Raw genomic sequence first — 17163 nt, forward strand, 5'->3', positions numbered from 1 at the left:
GTAATTATGTTTGATGTGATGAGGAGGCAGTGCATGCACATTCAAAATCTTTGTTAATTATACATGATTTTGGAGAGATTAAATTCTCTTGAGCATATTGTTCTGCATCAGCCAAAGTCACAGAAAATATCAATTAGGATTTTGTATTGATTACAAGGCATATTTTTCTCATCTCTCTCACCTCTGTCCTATTTCATTATGTGAACATGATATATTTTTGACACTGTCAGCAGCAGAATGGATAAAGTGACAGCATGCATACAACAGTGCATGTACAGTATCTTGAATCCAAATTAAACTGCTGTGTTATAAAAAGAGTCTGTGCATTGCACATTTCACCCTGTGACACCACACTGAATCTAGCGTTGCTCCAGACTGGAAGGAGGAATTAAGGTCAGCCCAGCAGCCTTTCAATCATTATTGATACACGTGGTGCAACTAGCACCCAGTTAAAAGATAGGGTTTGTCAAAAAAAAAAACAAAAAAAACAAAACAAAACAAAAAAACATTAAATGACCTTAATTATATTTGTCATAAAATAGCAAGTGGGTTATTCATATAACATAAGTTTTAGCTACTTTCAAATTAGTTCAAATTAGAATATAATAATGTTCATATAGGCAGATTTTGTTTGTAGCTTTTTGTTGAAGTTTTGGAGGAAACATTACTTTAACATGCAGAAGCACATCAGCGCCACCAGCGAGTGTGTGGCTGCTCTTGACTTTAAGTATTGCAGCAGCCCAGACATGCAGAATCTCATGCTTGGCTGGAAAAGCCCACTTCTCAAGGCTGCTGCAATTCGGCATTCAGACCATTCACAACTAACTCACCAAGCCACTCTCAAAACCACATGGGACTGCTGAAAGGCTGTTTTTCCCAATAGATTTGCCGCACCTGAAGTCACTGACGACTTGTTGACACATGAAACTAAGCAACCATTCAAACATTAACTAACATTTCTGTGGCTTTAGAAAATGACAAATGAACAGAACGAGATGCTTGCGGTCAGAATACATGCTAAGGGTTTGACCTTTAACTCTTTTTATAATTCAGCTATTCCCATCAAACCAAGCCTCACCCATTATTCTCCCTTCATTCATTTGTTTTTGGAAACAGTCCATGCAGTGATATGTATGAAAGCATGAGGAAAAGATGACATTTTACATTGCCAAAGACAGACGTTGAATAAGGGGAGCGAGTGACTCTCCTCCTCTTCTTCCAAGAAAGTCTCTGAATACAAGCACTTGTATGAAAAAATCAGTCCGTCTCGGCTCTTTGTCGAGTTGCCTCTCCTCGGAGCACTCAGTGTTGGCATATAGTTCCATGTGTCAGTGTGTTTCCTGTGTGTGGAAGAGTGATTGTATGTGCGTGCATGCACCTGTGTGTGCTGGTTTCACCGCATGTTAAGAAAGAAGTGGTTGACCTCTGGCTTCCAGCAGCTTGTTTAAGGTTCGACTCCACTTTTGTAACTTGCAACTACTTTTGTTGCCACACAGTATTTTCTTCTAATTTCAGTCACTTCATTTAAATTGTCAGATGAGACATCCTTTGATTTATACACTGAAAGGTTACACTTCTGCTTGATTCAGTGATGAGCCCAAACCAGGTTCTTTGATTTGGGTCTAGGTTCAGAGTTAAAATGTAGGACTGCTGGAAACTACTTTGAAAAGAAACATTACTCAGTTACTTTTGTGATAAACCAAATGATTTGATTTGGCTGCAGGCTTGGATATCACAGTTAATATTCCTTTCTTGCTCTCAATTTTTTTCTTCTATCACCATCCTTTTTATCAATATATATCATCTTATGAATGAAAAGTATCAACTTTTTTGTATAAAGTAAATAAAATTGACAATTTCTGAAATTTTCTCTGTTTGTCTATTATGCCCACTTCCATACATATTTTATACATCATTGTACTTTCTTTTCTTTCTGATAATTTTAGTACAACACATAAATTATATAACATAAAATATGTATGAAAGTGGACATAATCAAAAAGCATTGTATGACCATACACGAGGCTATGATTGGACGTTTGCAAAATAATCTGTATGGTGTCCTGTAAAAAACGTTAAAAGTGGCTTCCCCAGTAATTGTGTGTACATACAGTATGCAAGCGTTTGTGTGTGTGTGTGTGTGTGTGTGTGTGTGGTTATGCCATCTGTATGTGTGGGGACTGACTGAGAAACTCTGAGTTTCCCTTGGGGTGCGGTGGAGCCTCCTCCACAGTCTGTAAAATGTCTGAGGGGCCGGCAGGTCCCTGGGACAGGAAGTTGAAATGTTCTTCCGCTGGCTCTAGTTTGCACTCACTAATGAAGAGTTCGGCTCCATCCCAGTTGCTAAGGACACCGTGGGCGTTGCCACGTTCGCTACTGTTGCTGCTGCTGCTGTTGTTGAGCGCTGAGGAGAGACCGGGGGCACGGTTGGTCAAAGGCTGGCTGAGATTGTGCACGGAGAGGGATTTCCCAAGACTGCCTCCCCATTCTGAAGGTGTTCCATCTGGGCTAGAAGAGAGAAGCAACAAGGGGTTGACCTCCAGGCTCATGTGCCTCCTCCAGACCCCCTCAGATTTCAAGCCAGGCTTCCCCCGCAGCTGCACGTTTCCCTGGGCAGGGCCTGCCTCACTGTCCCCTTCCAGGTCAGCATCCGCACTGGATCCCACAACAACAGAGGGGCCCAGGCTTCCCTCATCCACCGCCACTTCACTTGTCATATCATCCGGGACGGGGTCAGCAGGGCATCGGTGGTGGGAGGGGTGGACCATGGGAGGCAGCCGGAGAGTGAAACTGCCTGTTGAGGGGGGTGGGGGCGGCAGGTCAGGGAAGTGTGCTCTTTTGGAAGTACTGTTGGGGGTGATCAAAGTTGGGTAGGGGCTGTCAGGAGGCAGCAATGGTGATGGGGAGAGTGAGGCTGTGGACGGGGGGTAGGATGGAGGCGCCGAGTCTGGTGGGCCGTCGTCATCAGCGGGTGCCAGGATGAGGCGCAGGCCTCTCGGGTTGGCGCTAAGAGAATGCCGTATGCCCCTGTTGTTATCTCCTCCGCCTGCAGCCGGATCGCCTCCCTGAGGAGAAGGAACATCCCTGCTAATGATGGAGGTCTGGTAGTCCGAGCTGTGGTGCTGGTGGTTGTCCAGCTCGAACAGGGGCAGGGAGGAGAGTGTGAGCGTCGAGGGCCCTTTCTGTAGGACTTGGCGGTAAACGTCCAGCAAAGAGTCCAACTTTGATTCAATGGAAGTTACCTGAGAAGAGAAAAGAATAAGACAGTGAGAACATGAGGGGAGGCGAAAGCAGAGAGAGACCAAGTAAAAGAGTGAAGCTCAAAGGTCCAGTGTGTAAGAATTAATGGGATCTATCGGCAGGAATGGAATCTAATATTCCTAAGTATGTTTTCATTAGCGTACAATTACTAATTTGTTACCTTAGCATGAGCTCTGTAGCTACAGAGGGAACTCTCTTCCACAGAGTCTGACATGTTGCCCTCCCATGTTTCTATGGCAGCCCAGAACGGACAAACCAAACACTAGCACTAGAGAGAGCCTTTCTTGTTTTATGCAAGTTTTGCAGCCAGTGTAGGTCGTCCTACAGGTTTGGAAAGGGAGTGGTGAGAGGCAAGGATGAGTCAGTCGGTCACAGTCTGCAACCTCACCACCAGATGCCACTAAATCCCACACACCGGTCCTTTAAAGGGCTGGTAAGCAATTTCCTCAACAAAGGAATTTTCTCATAACACTCATTAAAAGTTTCCAAAGCAGATGTCAGACCAGAAAATGTCTGTTGCAATCCAGAAGTCTGCTGGCAAAGTACTTCCCTGACTCACTGCTATTGATCAAAAGCCCAAATCATCTCCTTGCAGATACATCTTTAACATCATGTGGCAATAAAATGTTGCAATTCTGAAGAAAAGTGCTGACATAGTTTTTCCCTTTGCTGATTTTTTTTTTCTGAACTCACCTGTCTCTCCACCTTACACACACGTCCCAGCATGCTCATGCCCTCCAGTGAATCTCCATCCGTGTGCAGTTTGTCCCTCATTTTCTTATCCACAGGAATCTGGCCTTTTCCCAGAATCTGATCCACCCTGACACAGACATCACACACACTGGTGTTAACACGTTGGAAAATAATGATGATGTAATATAAGCAAGCACCCAAGCCTCATTTCAGGTTATCCAAAGTCAGGCAACAAACCTAAAGCAGCGGTAGGATGTTAAGATTAGGGTTAGTAAAACACACAACACACACGACGCGACTGTATCACTGCTCTCATATGAAAACTCTGCATCTTCAAAACTCTCAGTTTTTCAGGAATAAAGAAAAACAGCATTTTCAGATTGGATTTCGTGCAGTGTGTTGTTTGCATGGGTTCCATGTTGAAGTGTAAAAAATGTAAATGAGAAAAAATTCACAAATGAGAACCAACATGCGCCAAAAAAAGGGAATACAAGCACATTTAGTCATTTATGAGCACAACATCACAGCACGTTCAAAGTACAGATCATATTGTTGCTGTTGGGTGAAAACCTGGAATCTCAAGCTCGACACTGCATTTCTGAGTTCAAAGATAATCATCAGATCAAGTCTTTAAACAATGTTCACAAACACATACAGGATTATCCTTCATCTTAGAAAATACCAATACATACATACATGTTATCATTATGTTTTAAGACATTTAAAACCAATCGAGATGCTACATGCATCTCATTAACGCCGAATTAGTGAAGTTAATAAAGTTTGCACATCTCTAACATGCATCTATCAAGGAGGGACCAACACCCAGAAAAAACATATGCATGAATTGTAAAACAACTGCACACAAGTTAGCAAAATTCACACGCAAAAATACTTTTCCCTTTTCTGTTGAAGGGAAAAGGCATGAAGCAGGAAACTGTGGATGGGATCTAACATCACGACAGGGATGACGTGCTGGGGCTTGTGTGTGTACATGTTAGGTCACATTTGAACCATGTTCAAATGTTTGCGTGAGTCAGACCTGGTTAATGAAAACCTCACTAGACGAGTGGAGTAAAACTCATTTGAATAATTCTGTTCAAAGATCTAATGCAACCATTTGGTGCCGTATGAGTTACTACAAATGGTTACAAAAAAGTTAATAGAATGATCTGCATCACTGAGAGCATGTGAGATTTTCACAGTCAGGAACTTTTGGGGACTGGAAGGGACCTCATGGACACCACAGGGGGATTCTACTGCAGGTAAAACTTCAATTAAGTGAAATGAAAGTAACCCTGATCCAGGGAGCTTCCTCCTGTGGTTGGTGTAATAATAGTGCAGCGCAGGAGAGGACATGTTCCTGGGTCGGCTACTCATGCTGGGACCAGAGCCCACTGCACTGGCCAGTCTGGAGACAGGAGAAAGACTGGGTCAGGTACATCTCTCTCTCTCTCTCTCTCTCTCTCTCTCTCTCTCTCTCTCTCTCTCTCTCTCTCTCTCACACACACACACACACACACACACACACACACACTAGAGCATGAAACACAGGTGGACAAATGACCAAATCCATTCTGATGCTAAATAACCGGCATGTAGATAAACACAGAAAAGATGTCTCACGGATGTGGAGGCTGATATTGATGCTGACATTTTTAGATGGTCACATTATGTTTTTTTTAATGTACATTTACCTTAAAAAATATATTTTTAAATTTGGACCATGGATTTAGTCATGTCAAGGCAGAAAAGTTTATAAAACAGCAATCAGACTGTGATGTGTCACTATTTCAGGTGAGCGCCCAAAGCTTTAAAGCACGTTTGCCTGCCTCACCTAACGGATGGTAGGGATGCTTGTTACTGCTTTGAAATAAAAGAGCTGATTAAAAAAAATATTCCTGAAAAATTACATTTTCCATGTAATTTTATGTCCACATTAACAAGAGTGTCTTTATGAGGGAGGAACATTCGGCAGTGGACAACATGATGGTACTGATGGCTCCCGGTTCGATCCTTTCTCATTTAATGAAATTATACAAAATCGAAGCATCAGTGTTTGCTTGTCGTAATATTAACATTCTGCTTTTCTTCTATCCTCAGAGAGCAAACCTGTGAGAACATACTATTCATAGAGATGACATAATGGAAGTGTAGTGGCAGTGCTGTTAAGGTACTTTAAATGCATCACTCAGGTGGTCTGTGTGTATCTACAGCCTTTGACACACTTCATACCAACACTCACATACAGAAAACAAGTACTATGTTACCCCCCAGGAGTTCTACTAACAACGCTGGCATCACCTACAGCACTTGCTTCTCAGTCTGCACAGCATAACACTAGATGGCAGTCAACACCAAGAGCTCAAACAAACCTCCTTTTAAAGAAAGTCCCAATCTACAACTGCACCACTCCCCCCTGCTGAAGTAATATTTCCAGCTTTGCTTCCACAAATTAACTGATTATAGACTTTTGGTACAAGAACTGAAAGGGACTGAAGTAAAACAGCTGGAGCTTCTTTGTGAATAAATGATGAACATGTCGTCATCTCACATGGTAAATAAAGGTTTTATGAGTTCAAATAAATTCCGGATTGGGGCTTTTGCACGAGGGCAAAAAAGCTGCCCTGCTAGTTAGCGCTGAGTAGCTTGTCTTTTGTCTACAGTCACTTTCAGTATGTTATCTGACAAAATCTTCCAGTTAGATGAGGTCCTCAAGGTGCCCAAATCAGGATTATCACAGTTTCCAGTGTGACGCGTGCAAGTATTTAATAGCATTTATTACCTACCACTAATTGTTAATTAATGCACATCATTAAGGCTGAGTTTAACCAACAATGTTAAATCTGAAGCACAAACTTCAGACTTATCTTTTTTTCTTGTAAAACTTTGTCGATAATCCATCGCTTGAGCTCTTTGATGACCTCTATCGTCAGACCTGGGTCAAATGGCCAATTTGATCATTTTTTTATGTTGAAATGTTGTTACCACGTACGATCTCAGATTCAGTACACTCAAACATCTCAAATCTCAAAGCACTCTCAAGCAATTCGGTCCAAATATGGAAGGCAAGCGCCCCAAAATGAATGATCGCTTTGCCTGATTATTGCTTGAAGTGCTTGCTGATGTAAGGAAAAGCTTCTCAAGAGCAAAAAGCAGAGAAGGCTCACCAGGTGCATGAGACAGCGGACACATTTCTTGCCACCATGCTGAGTCTAAGCTAGCGCTGTGTCTAAACTGAACTAAAGGAAACTTCCTCTCTTTTCAACTTTTATGGGCGACTCATGTGTGAGTAATTTTCATCATCATCAAATTTCATCTGCTTGACCCAGGTGTGACATCATCTAATTTTGGTTATGTTAGCGAGGAAGCAGGTGGCGGGCGGATCAGGACAGGGTAGGTCTAACCCCGGTGCAGACTGCTTCCTCCGGGCCTGGCTGTAATATAAATGCAGAGAGGGAGAGGAAAAGGTCTTGATGCGGCTGCTGAAAGGCCTCGGAGGGGGACCCACTACAGTGTCTAGTCTGGGAGAAAGAGGACACATGTACATATACAGTACATACACACACACAAACACATACACACACACTGGGTTAAATAGACATAGTTAGAAGTGAGATCAAGGTAAAAGTGGGTTCATTTTATTGCAAACGATTATCTATAGTGCTCTGGCCTCTATGGAACTAGTAGGAACTGCAGCAACATTGGCTGCGACATTGCAAGTCCTTGGTAACCAATACAACCCCTTATAAAGAACAATTATAATAAATATGAAGATAAGAGCAAGTAAAAACGGGGCAAAACATTACCCAAGTGCATACAGATTGATCATTTTTTACACAAACCTGTTCTGTGGGATTTTGTGATTTAAATGTGTGTGAGTGCGTGTGTGCGTGTGTGTCTCCAGTGTGTCCCAACCTAGTCTGAAGGCTCTTGATCCGACATAGCATATCCAGGTGTCCTGCAGAGTACTGCTCTATGACATCCTTCACGTCATACGGACGCAGTGTCTCCTTAAACTTCTTTTTTGCCACGTGGAACTTCATGATCCTACGCACACACATGCAAATACAAACAGGGAGAGAGACAGAGAGGGATGTTGAAGTACAAATAAGGATGTAATTATTACAAATAACCACTAGATGGCAGCAGCAACTATGGGAAATCCAAAGGATGACGCTCATTAGTTTCACTTGTTCATCTTTTTTTTTTTTTTTTGGAAAAAGAAAATATTATCAAAATCTCAAGTACCTCAAAATAAAGTTCCCTGGTTCTCTTGTCAAATCCATAACAACCAAAATCAATGACTTTGAAACTTGATCATAATCCTCTATCTCCTCCTGTTTGGTGAGCAGAGCCACTGCTGGGCGAATAATATTGATACAGGTAAGTGAATCTAGGTACTCCGTGCATCTGGATTCCCTGGTGGCTTCTGCTTTTCTCCAGTTGCCTGTTTTTCTCACTGTCTAAATGGAAACAATGGTGACAGATGACCCTCTGCAATAACAGTCCTGGCAGGGAAGGGGGTGTCCAACCCTCAACCCGACACCCTGGGAAAGCCCCAGGCGGTGGCTGCCCATGGAGGAGGCCTGCTGGGTGTGCAGGCCGGCCGGGGTAGGGTGGTAGGGTCTTTGTGTGTGTGTGAGAGAGAGTGTGTGGAGACACAGAGGGGCTGGTGATGGAGGGGTTTTGGTTTGTGCAGGTTAAAGCCTCGGCATGTTGCATCTTTCTAAACCTGCAAATATGATAAGATTTCAGAACAAGTGAAGAAATGATAGAGGGGTGTCACTGACAAACAGCCATTGCAGAGAGTGCCCTCTTGGTTTGATTTGTGCCAAATGTCGAGATTCCACTGGAAATTAACTTGTAGTCTCTGTTACAGCTTGGACAAAGTTGGATGCACATCCACTGTGTACAGGTAGGCAGGGGTCAGCTTATCTTACAGAGCTGCCTTAGATTATAGAAGCTTTACAGCTAAACATACTGAACATATCACTATGGGTAATTACAGCAAATGACATTACTGAGAATAAAAACATTTAAATACATAAAGACACTATGTACGTGACGTGAAAAAAAAATGTATGAATTCACAGTTTTTCACTTGAGTGTGCAGATGGGACAGCTTTTCGTAGAAAATAATTTGAGGTCAACAGGGGCAGCATCTGTTCATGTGTTGATAATATTATTATTATATTAATTTTTAAATGCAAATGTCATTCCATATATTAATCTCTTTAATCGCCTATGTTGAGTAAATACGCTCAGAATAATGGCTGGATAAATTCTATGTCAAGATGAATGATTTAACTGCGGAAGGAGAAAAATGGAGAGCGAAATTTAAAAAAAGCGAGATTGAGGAAGGAAGCATTTTCAATAACTGGTGACATGCAAAATATTAATTTTCTTTACAGTCAGACTCAGGAGCTAATGCCATTAATGGAGGAAGATGAGTCGGTGCGAGACTGCAAATCATAATAACCCTGGCTTCCACGTTGCATTACAATTTGAGCTTTCATATGTGATGCAGCACTGTCCTGTCACCCTGCAGAATCAGCTGATATCTGTCTCTTTATTACATGAGAACGGTCAAAAATTTAAAATGTATAAAATCAGGAACGCAACATTTAAGCTCTTATTAACCTGCAGAAAATATCGCAACTATGCACCGAAATCAATTTTCTTGGCAGCCTGTAATTTTCTGATGGAAAAGCTGCTTTATTGAGCGGTCAAAGTGGCCATTTTCACAATGAAAAATATGAAGAGGGTGAAAAGAAGCGGTGGAGGGAGAGAATCAGTCGGCGCCAGTTGGATAAACATTCGCTCACAGGGTGCCGGTGCCAGTGTAAGAGAGCAGGGTGTGCTGAGGCGCCTCCACACACACACACACACACACACACACACACACACACACACACACACACACACACACACACACACACACACACACACACAAAACAACAAACTGCACAGGGCTGCTCGAAACCCCCAACAGACAAACCCTGGAGCCCAGCAGCAGGTCATATAGATAAAGATGGAGGAATGAGAGAAGAAAAACAGAGAAATGCGTTTAAGAAAGCTTCGAGGGAACCAAACATCATGTGAATCCCTGCTCGCACGGGTGAATGTATGTTTTTTACGTCCAGAATTACATGTATGGCGGAGGGAAGAAAGACAGGGGTCTGTGTTGTTGTATGGATTCAGTTCACTCCCAGGAGACTGTGACTGTAGCACTGTGGGGGATGGATGAGGACAGGGGGGCTTCAACGTAAAAAAAACATGTTTATAACCCTCAGCAGCCAGAATGTGGGATATGCTGTGACTTGTTTGGGTGCATTGGAACCAAACAAAAAAAAATATGCAGGAATACAGCAGCTCATTGGTTCCTGGTGGTATTGTCATACACTGAAATGTAGTCACTCAAGACCTGCGCTCTGAATCATTCATGAACTTTCTGATCAATAGTTACAGATCATAAACAGCCTGCACAGAAACACGGAGGGCCGATCAATCGATAGGAAACGTGATCTGACCTCAATGAGAGCTCAGGATTGAAAAACCAGCCAATCAGAAAAGGAGGAGGCAGCAGCATTCCAGCACGGTCTCAGCATCAACAGATCATCAATAGATAGCTACAGCAGATCAAAATCAAATCAGGAGAGGAGTCTGAATTACAAGCAAACGTCTCTAAGATTTTCAGCGATTTCAAGATGTTTTGGAAAAGAGCATCAGCTGACGGGCCTGAAATGTGAAGTGCAGCTGGATCTCACCTGACAGCTCTGATGACAGCCTTGAGGGGAGCTGATAGGTCCTCCACTGTAACATCGCAGTGGCAGCCTCTCTCATCAAAGGAATCCTCCGTGGTCATGCCCGCGTCCACTGAGGGAGACAGACCGTTTCATCAATAAATGCAACCCCGTGAAAAATCGTTTCCAGTCTTCAAACTCATAAAACACGTTCTGCATAGCAGGTCCTGACGGGAGTCTTCAAGAGTTTTTCAAACTGATACTATTTTGGCTTTTAGGAGGTGAAAATTTATGCCCTGCTTGGACGGGATCTTTAGAAATGGGCAGCGTTTTGCCAGCTCAGCTATGTAAGGTGAGAGAAGAGGGTATATATATATCCTTAATACTGCCAATAATTATGAGAGTGGACACGGACAGAAAGACAGACAGAGGAAAAAGAGACAGAGGATCCGAAAAGCATAGAGGAAAAGATGGAGAGCGTGTGAATAATGACATAGAGGCTATAAAATCGGTTCAAATAAATGATACAGGGGAATAAGAGGAGAAACAGAAGTGCTATTAAAACAGCCGGCAATTTCATTTATTACTGTAGTGTAGGAGTTTCTGGGAGATGTGAGGAAAAACGCTGTTGTGCACGCACCGTGTAGAGATACGCTGCTTTAGGTCACAACAATAAATTCATGCTACCTTCAAAGTGCAAACAGCAAGCACTGAGATTTAAAGCAAGTGTGTAACTCAAGTCCCGAAATGAAATATATCCACCTGGATAAAAAACATAAATGCATGACATTCCTCAACCTGCATATCCAGAAGCTAGAGAACAGACATTATATAGAAAGTTAAGGGAATATCATTTTAGAAGGACTGTGCTGGTGCATGTTTTAGCCCATAAATGAAAAAATATGCACACTTTTAATCCCTGCAGACCAATTTCAAAAGCATACTATATGTTTTAAGTCTGATAAAGAACAGCGACTAGCTTCAGGTCATCCAAATACAATTTAAATTCTGTACGGTAAAGTACGGCATAATCAGCGATAACGATCCAATGAGCAAATATGAACGGAGGGAAAATCACTGTGAATCTCCTCCATGAAAAGGTTGTTCAACTCTTGGATGTTGGAGCATCGGTACAAACGAGTACTGAGTAAATATGACATTTTGATCACTGTGATGAGTTTCTTCTAGCAAGTTTCACCACGGTGATTTACATATTATTTTAAACTTGGCTGAAATCTGTGCAGGTCATCCAAAAATGAACTGTGTGCTTTAGAAAATCTTTGGTAGAAATGTCAAATATACATGGAGGAGCGGAGCGTCACTGGAAAAGGTGAAGTCACCTTGTGTATTAACTTGTACTTGTACACCAGGATTTGAACCAAACTGTTACGACAGTCGATCGGTTGTTCGCTTATATTACCAGATTGATCAGCCAAATCTGATCAAACCACACCTACACAGTCCCAATGAAGCACATTCACTCTTAATAACACCTGAATGTTTGATTTTACAGAGAAACAATTAAGGTGTAAAGTTTTTTAGAGCTCTCGTGATTGTTTTTATTGATTGTTTTTATTGATTAATTGTTGGTTGTCTGACTCGAGGCTGTATTTGCTGAACTGTGACAGTCTGTCTTCTCCCTGAGAGGCTCCACACTGTCTGACTGCATCTACATCTATCTTGTAACGTCTTCCAGCTCTTCAGTGAATATAGATTTAGATTGAAAGAAATATTCAAACCCAAGACTGATTTTTTAAAATGCTTTTTTCCATTTAATGCACCTTTATTTTAAATGGAAAATATTCTAATTGTCTTGTGCATCATCTCATGCACAGTTTTCCCAAAAATAAAGCCTGACATATGAATACATGATATCTTTGGAAACTTTAGGGTCTCCACTGCAATATAAAATGGATTTCTGTGCATTTGCACAAAGACTGGCTGCACAGCCTTTGTTTGTAATGACTGGCCCACTGGTGGTTCAGTCAGGTTTGAGATTAAATAAAGCTGCTGTATAGAAGGTATAAAATGGCAGACTGCCATTGTTGCATTGAGCTGTTGGTTGCCATTTCCAGTAAGACGGACAACGGACGGAGGGCTCACCATCTGGGACAGCAGTGCGAGTCTGACTCTTCAGCCTCAGCGACGGCCTAAACCGGGTCCGATCGTTGAAGCTCCAGCTCTTCTGCACTTTGGCCGGGCTCCCGCCCATCAGCTCGGCGCCTCCCACCACCTCGTTGCCAGGGGAACAGCGCTGGCGGTCGCTGATGGACGTCTGCCTGCTCTTCATGCTCTGACCCCGAGGACTCGCCATCCGGACTCGCTCCTTAAAACTCAACTTCTGACTGCAGGGAGGGAAATAAGGAGAGGAGGAGGAGGAAACGAGAGGAGGGGGGACAGAGGGAGCAAGAGTAAAGGCAGTGATGATCCAGAGAGGGAAGTGGAGAGGGGGAAAGTGAGATAAGGATGGAGTTGATAGAGTTTGTGGCAGAGGTCGGGGTTGATGGAGAGACACAGACACAAGGAGAGAGAGAAAAAAGGGATGCTGTCAACACCGATTTCCCCTCAGAGGGTGAGGAGAGTTCAGAGCGCAGACACAGGGCAGCGTTCTGTCTTTTCCTTCAGCCCAAACATCATCCATCCAACTGACATGCCCAAAACACCAGAACACAGCCAGACGGGCCGCCAAGCCACCAAAACAACCCTTCAGTGCTGCAACCCCCACCCGATTGCCTGATAATCGATTCACCAATTCTCCTCTCAAAACAGAGTTAATGAGGTCTTTAAAGGCAATATGTCAAGCATGGTGACATTAATACATCATCACCATGTTCATTTTGAGACTATCTTAAACAAATGAGGCCATTATTGAGGGAAGCCTCGAACAGCCTCGACGTGGTGTTTTCCATGGCTGCACTTTTCTGGGAAATTTTTCTTTTTAGACTCTTGTTCCTGAGCGAAGGAGCTAAATCTTTAAGGGACTGTGGCTGCAAATCACTTCCAGCATGTGAATCAATGTTGATGATCAAATCCAAAGAATTAAAGATCCAGATTTATCAGGAATGTGGTTTTAATCTGCTGCTTTAGTCTTATTTGTCCACTGTAGCTTAGCACTGGTAGGTTATACTGATGGATGCACGTATATCTATGCACCTAAATATAAAAACTATTATATTACAATAAAAATTTGTCTTCCTCTATCTGGATTTTCTCCTTCAATACGTCACACATAACATCACTTTATGCAGTAAGTTGTCAATCAGCGAGACTCGCTGCAGTAAATCATTAAAGCAAATGGACCAGCATGCAATGCAGCAGACCAGTGAGAGAGAGATGCAGGGTTCCAACATATTTCTCATGCCACAATTTCACATTTTTTCCAGACCTCACCTGAATCTCAGTGTTTTAATCAGGTTTTTATCACTTTGCATATTTCAAAATCTTTCAAGGCTTTGTGTTTTATTTCTGTTCATTTGCGATGATTTCCCACACCTAGACCTGTTCAGTGCTTTCCCTACTTTGTCAGACTTGAACAGGAACCTTATTAAACACTTTACAGCACATAATAATACATTTTCACCAATGTAGAGGGCAGAACAAATGCTATTAATGTGCAATACAGTGGTTTTCTGCTGTGAATCTGCTGTATCCTGGAGAGTTTCCACCAGTATTGAAACAGCAAAAAATTCTCTCTTAAATACAGCAGATGGGGCTGAATACATCTTTTAAAATACTTTACTTTTATTACTTTGCAACTCTTGTAGATAAAAATGACTGAAAAGAGAAGTGAAGCAGCGATGCACATAGCATGCAATAAAAGCTTAGAACCCAAATCTGCACACTGACATGTGCATGACTGTGTTGTCAGGGCATAATTTATGGTAAACTGGGTCCAGCCCCATGATGGCTCAATTTATTTCGACTCCTTCGTTATGAGATCATGTTATTTTTACAACTGATGGGACGACAGCAGATAAAAAATCCTCAAAAGAAGTAACTTCTGTTCCCAAGAATCTAGAAACTAATGGTTGTTCACAAAGAATATGAATGAAACAAAAGATGCTCATGTGGCTGGACAGTTTCAAGGGGGGATGGGACATTTAAGGTGGGCTAAGAGGTACATATGGATTAAACAAAAATATAAAATCAAGGGGAATTTGGACCTTGTGTTTTTTTTTTTACTTTTTACTTTTTACTAGTGCCAATCCATATATTATGAGCTCAATGTACAACTTGTTATAATTCCTACTAGATTACTGCAACCCTGATTCCAAGAAAGGTTGAGACGCCGTGTAAAACATAACTAAAACAGGATGTACAGAGACAAAAAAAGACAATATATTGCAATGATTGACCTCATCAGCTTCATTGGTTTTTGTAAATATCTGCTTATTCTGAATTTGATGCAGCAACACGTTTCAAACGAGTTGTGACAGGAGCAACTAATGACTGGGAAAGGTGTGGAACGCTCCAAAAACACCTGTTTGGATCATTCCACAGGTAAACAGGTTGATTGATAACAGGTGATAGCATCATGATTGGGTATGAAAGGAGCATCCTGGAAAGGCTCAGTTGCTCACAGGCGAGGATGGAGCGAGGTTCATCACTTTGTGAACACATGATACATAAAGGATTTTACTACATGAGCTCAGGAACTCTTCAGAAAACTGTTGCTGGTAAACACAGTTTGTGAGAACCAACTTTTTTGGAATCAGGGTTCTACATCAGGCAGTACTTTTGGAGCATTTTTCCTTTATCTCTAAAAACGAACTTTCTTATCGTTGCCTTTTAAAACCATGTCTCCTTTCAGAGTGTGAGCATCAGTTCTGGTGGAATTCCCCTTTAATTTCCAACATGGTAGCAAAGTCTTTGGTTGCATTCGACAGGCAGCAGGCAGCAGAACTCGTCTCAGACAAAGTCCTTTGTGGGATAAACGGGATTGAGGAGGAAGGTAAGAAGGAAGTTTGTTCTCTCTGTTCTCCTCCATGCTATTAGTCAGTCATTCCCACAGGTAAATGGGCTAAGGGCATGGCAGAGAGGATGCTGGGTAGTACTGTAGGTACCTCCTATATTTCCGTGTATACCTTCTGAAGAGCCTCCCATTACTTAGACCCTTACTAGAGCGAAGGAGGGAGAGACGGATGGAGGAGGGGATGGAGAGGAGGAGAGGAGGAAGGACATTAAAAGTTCAGCAGAGGAAGGAGAAGAGAAATTCTCTGCTGTCAATATTGATGCAAAGTCAACACACAGAGAAAGGGCAGGGGACATATTTCAGGGGAGGATGGGAGTGAGTGAGCAGGGATGTGGTGGAAGGTAAACCCACCTGAACTCACTGGAATCATGACACGCATCATAATGGCGCCATCAAACTAAAGCTTCACTCCAGCACACGTCCAACCTGGACTCTATTCTTTCCAGCAAATGTGACCAAACGGGAAACTACTTACGTCTGCTTGCCTGGGTTTGGCTCTGGCTTCCTGACGCCTGCAGTGTTGTGTAAAGTAGTGCTCAACAAAAAGTTAAAGCAGTCTGGCCAACACAAAACTAAAAATCAGCCTGTATTCACATTCAATTTGCTGTTGTTTAAATCAGCTCTGGTGTGTTTCCCAGTTTAGTCTAGTTTGCTTAGCTTGGTGTGAATGCTGTTATTTGAGCCCTGCTGTGGACTAAATAGCACTCTCACTACCACAAACACATGGAAGTGCAGCGTGATTTGGAATAAAGCTTGTTTGATTTTCCCATAAGGCAGCAGGGGAAGTCAACAAAGGCTTGAACACACCCCTAAATGACGAGAAATAGCGTCCAGGTTGAAAGAAATGTGTGCAAAAGTGTGAATAATTTGTTTATTATTGCTGATATTGATCGCTCACTTAGTTTTACCCTCTTTTCCTTTTTTACCACATCGCTGGGGTTGAGCTAAACAGCATCCGGAGGTTCAAACACAGACACACACACACACACAAGCACACCTGCCTACACATAAACTCCACATTAAACCCCCATTATCCTTTATTCCATGTTGCCTCTGACTGCCAATATCCAGCACACACTCAGCATGATGTCCGCTGTAGCACTTTGCGGTGCGCCTAATGTTTACTACTGCTGGTGTTTACAAGTCTGCTTAAACGAAAACCACCACCCGTTTACCACGGCACCTACCGCCGCCGGGCAGCCGACAGTCTGTAAAACCACTAATAACACACAGGGCTGTGTGTTCTCTTGGCGGAGGGGAACACACAGCAAAGAAAGGGTGTCATAAAAGAGTACATAATTATGATTTCACAAGTGTAAATTGGACTGGCCGTAACAAAAGTTTCTAAGAAAGGAAAGCCTAATTAAACGCAGGCCTTTAAACGGGAGGATTTCTGGGGGATGAATGTTGTCGTGGATGCAACAAAGCCTAATTAAATGCTGTTTTGTTTAAGGATGAGAAGCATGTTTGTTTGTGTGTTTGACTGAGAGA

At 42.5% G+C, this 17163-nt stretch overlaps 1 protein-coding gene across 1 annotated transcript in view; it reads right to left on the reverse strand.

Moving 5' to 3' along the window:
* Nucleotides 1-1757: 1757 nt before the first annotated feature.
* Nucleotides 1758-17163, reverse strand: part of kcnq5a (potassium voltage-gated channel, KQT-like subfamily, member 5a) — a 94563-nt gene continuing 79157 nt past the window's right edge. Inside the window, exons 10-15 of the mRNA XM_041947241.1 lie at nt 12804-13045; nt 10725-10833; nt 7873-8004; nt 7362-7478; nt 3955-4081; nt 1758-3242 (exon numbers count right to left, since the gene is read on the reverse strand). Of these exons, the coding sequence (XP_041803175.1) occupies nt 2157-3242; nt 3955-4081; nt 7362-7478; nt 7873-8004; nt 10725-10833; nt 12804-13045 (1813 nt within the window). The 3' untranslated portion in view covers nt 1758-2156. The remainder of the gene's footprint in view (nt 3243-3954; nt 4082-7361; nt 7479-7872; nt 8005-10724; nt 10834-12803; nt 13046-17163) is intronic.

This window comes from Chelmon rostratus, chromosome 11, assembly GCF_017976325.1.
Source record: "Chelmon rostratus isolate fCheRos1 chromosome 11, fCheRos1.pri, whole genome shotgun sequence".
Lineage (NCBI taxonomy): Eukaryota > Metazoa > Chordata > Actinopteri > Chaetodontiformes > Chaetodontidae > Chelmon > Chelmon rostratus.